The sequence below is a fragment of the Entamoeba dispar genome, genomic scaffold (genome assembly GCF_000209125.1).
Source record: "Entamoeba dispar SAW760 scf_1105229463489 genomic scaffold, whole genome shotgun sequence".
NCBI classification, from domain to species: domain Eukaryota; phylum Evosea; order Mastigamoebida; family Endamoebidae; genus Entamoeba; species Entamoeba dispar.
In genome coordinates, this window is record NW_001855718.1 from 5,098 (window position 1) to 8,808 (window position 3,711).

At 26.9% G+C, this 3,711-nt stretch overlaps 1 protein-coding gene across 1 annotated transcript, besides 3 other annotated features; it reads left to right on the plus strand.

Annotated features, from left to right (window-relative positions):
• Positions 1-208: 208 nt before the first annotated feature.
• On the plus strand, positions 209-2,743 carry EDI_087730 (nuclease sbcCD subunit C, putative; the record flags this gene model as incomplete). The annotated part of the gene is made up of 1 exon (XM_001741025.1): positions 209-2,743. One exon carries the CDS (start codon positions 209-211, stop codon positions 2,741-2,743), a length of 2,535 nt encoding a protein of 844 aa, XP_001741077.1.
• Positions 2,331-2,411: a microsatellite.
• Positions 2,739-2,775: a sequence feature (AT_rich).
• Positions 2,776-3,172: 397 nt separating this feature from the next.
• Positions 3,173-3,220: a sequence feature (AT_rich).
• Positions 3,221-3,711: the final 491 nt, after the last annotated feature.

The following is a 3,711-nucleotide window of genomic DNA, read 5'->3' on the forward strand; positions in this document are numbered from 1 at the left end:
AGAAAAAAGATAGTCTCTCTATCTGGACTTTTAAGATTATGAGTAGTGAAATAACGAAGGAAAGGTTTCTTCATAAAATCAATGAAGAGGCTGATGTGCAAAAATAGTTGTTGAAATAGGTGGGCTTTTGTTAGGACTTGTGAAACAACAGAATGAAAATGGAATCCAAATAATATCAGATATTATTAGTTTTTACCAAACAAATGGAATGGCAGTATTAACAGAACTTATTAACAATTCTTGTAAAAAATTAGAAAGTGAAAGTTATGAAGATAATTTAGAACAGTTAAAGTCTAGGTTATACTCAAAACTTTCAGGTGAATTTCCATTTAATAGATCTATTGAGCACAACATCAAATTAAGAAAAGCATTTGATAAACTTTATAAAAATACTATTTCTCAAGAAATACAAAGTACAAGCATTGAGCTAAATCAAAAAGAATATCAAATATTAAAAGAAAAATATAACAATGTTATTAAACAAATGAATCAATATAAATTTGATATTATTGAAATTAGAAATATTATTGAAGGTAACGATAAATCTACTACTTCTTTCAATCAACTTAATAATAGTTGTGAAACATTTTATGATTTAAAACAGGATATTCAAAAAATTAAAGAATTTTGTATTCAGTTCACTACATTAGAAAGACAAGAATCATTTGAAACACCATTAATTTCTACTCCACCACTAAATATTCCTCAAGACAGAAGAAGTTATATTCCTGATGAAGAAGAAATAAAAGAACTTGAAGGGTATGATCCAAACATCACAGTTGATGAAGCCAAGAGAAGAAATTTACTTAAAGATGTTAAAGAAATTAAAGCTGCTTTAGAAGCTAGTTTAGTCTCAAATCAAATGATTCAAAATAAAATTGCACAAGAACAAAAAGAAATTAGAATACGTAATGGAATCAAAGAAGATAAAAAAACTTCTGAAGATGAAGAATTAGAAAAAGACATTTCTCAAATGGAGAAAGAGTTAGAAAGTAATGGTCAATATATTCAGAAAGAAATTGATAATCAAACACTTATTAGAACTGACATTAGTATTGTAGAAACATGGGATTTTAGTCAACTTCATGAATATCAAAATTCACTAGTTCAAGAATATTCTAGGTCTTGTATTCGACATAATTTCTTATATGGTAAAGAAAGATTAATGGCATCTATACTTGAAGGTAAAAGTAAGAGTGAAGAATGGAAGAAAAGTATTGAGTTGGTTATTAAAAATGCTGATTATCACTACCTAGTAAATGAGATGAATGAGATTAGAAAAAGTAGAGAAGGTATTATTGAAAAAAGAGAAAGTGTCAAAATGCAAGAACGGGCATATGAAAGAAAGAAAGCTATTTCAAGTGGAAGACGAAGTGTTAGTAATATTCAAGAAGAAGCATGTGACGATATTAAGAGGCAGGTTGAAGAGAAAAGAAGAGAAGTTGAAAATATGTTAGATAAGTATGATGAAAAATTAAGTTCAATAAAGAAAAGAGAAAGAGAGTTAGTGGATAATGCTGCTGATGAGAATGAAGTTCATAACGTTAGTCAACTTCAAAATAAAAAGAAAGAAAGGTTCACATTATATAGACAAGACCAAAAGAAGAGTATTCAAGATATGAAACTTGGAGAATTAAGAAGTGAATATGAAAGACTTGAGATAATGAAAAATGAAATTATTAGAAAAGAAAAAGTTATGGAAGAATATGAAAAAGAATTAACCAACGCTGAAAAATGGAGAGATAAACATCAAGAAGAAATTCTTAAGAATAGGATTGAAAAAAGAATTGATGAAGAAGAAAATAAAATTCAAAATGAAAGAAAAAAAGCAGAAGAGAGAATCCAAAATGGTGAAGAAGATACAGAACAATATAAAGGAGATATTGAACTATTAACTACTCAATGTAATAATGAAAAACAAAAAAAAGATGAGCTTTTACAAGAGACTATTGATTTATGGAAGAAATTAAGAGAACGAGCAGGAATTACTAGAGACGAACACGACCAACAAACACAAAAAGATTACGAAGAAAGTGTGAAAAGAGTCCAAGAATTAAAAAATAGTATTGGAAGGGAATTAACTTTAAAAGAACAATGGTACAAAGCTAAATATGACTATATAAATATTCCTATTAGTATATCAAGAATTATGGGATATAAAGAACGATGGGAAAATGAATACAATAACAAATTAGATGGCACAGGATTATTTGTTAATGTAGAAAATGTTGAAAAATATAATGAATCTGTTAATGAAGAGAAATTTTATGAGTCTGTTAAGAATGGAACTGTTGAAGAATTAATGAATAAGATAGTTGAAGTTCCTGATAAAGAAACAAGTGAAGAAGAATATATTGAATCAGAAGATGAAGATTTAGAAAATGAAGAAGAAAAATTAGAAAACGAAAAAGGTGATATAACAACAAAACAAATGAAACACTTTAAACCATTTGATGAAGATGATGTTCAACCTTATGAAAAGAAACCATTTACACCAATTGATGTTCCTGTTCTTTCTCAACAACCAAGTACTCTTGGAGAAGAAATAGAAAGTACAAGCCAATGGTTCCAAGCTGATCCAGATGATGTATTTGCAAAGAATAAAGAAGAATTTGTTCAACAAATGGTATCTGTTAGAGATCAATTGAATGGCTTAATTATTGAATGTATTGGATTGATGGGAATGCATACTGTTGATGATATAAATGAAGAACCAGAATCAACTAACAACAACAACCATTAAAAGTATTTAAATTAAATCATTTTTTTTTAATAGGAAGTAAGGAGTTTGTAATTGTAAAAGTATGTTATTTCTTAAAGAAGAATTTAAAATTCTAAATTTGTTTGTAAATTTATAATCTAGTTTTTTATTTTTGGAACATTCTAACTTGATGCATATATTTTCTTTTTAGTAATATTTAGTGTTGACAAATAAAATTGGTTTATTCCTTTTCATAGTAACTTTTTACTAATTTAATGGCATTGTTCATTTCATGTTTTTCTTTAGTATTTAGCAAAATGTATATTGACTTAATTTAATACAAGAATAAAACTTCCTAATAAATCGAAACTTTCCAATAAGTTATGTTAACTAGTTGATTATTTTATTAAATCATTTATTGTTCTAATCATTTAGTTTACTGAATAACTTACTAAGAACTGTTATTGATACAAAAAAACTAATTATTAAATTTAATTCAATTAGAATTTTTAATATAAAGTTCAAGATGTTGTTGAATCTTCCTGAATACACCTTCACCAAATCTTAAATTCACAAACGCTTTCATTTTTTTCAAGACACTTTCCTGTATCTTTTTTTAAATACTTCAACTTCAAAAGACCACTTCCGTTTATAACTTTTTAAATTCACCTCCTTTAATCTTGGTGGAAATCCTTTTACTGTTATTTCAGTAACAAGCTCTATTCCTTCTTCATTTATTTTTTGTCCATCTCCTTTATAAATTGTACTAGTAAAACTTCTCTGATTATCATGTGCATTCGAATATTCACCTTCAAAAATAATTGGAAGTGGTTTTCCTTTCGATGTAAAAATACTAAAACTATCATCAAAAAAAACGAAATGAGAGAGTGTTGGCACTGCTGTCTTCTTTATCTATTGATATTTGATGTACCCTATATTTTGTTCATTTAACAACACTTATGTACCCAACAGAACTAAATCCAAGTTTATTTATTCCAAAAATATCAAAA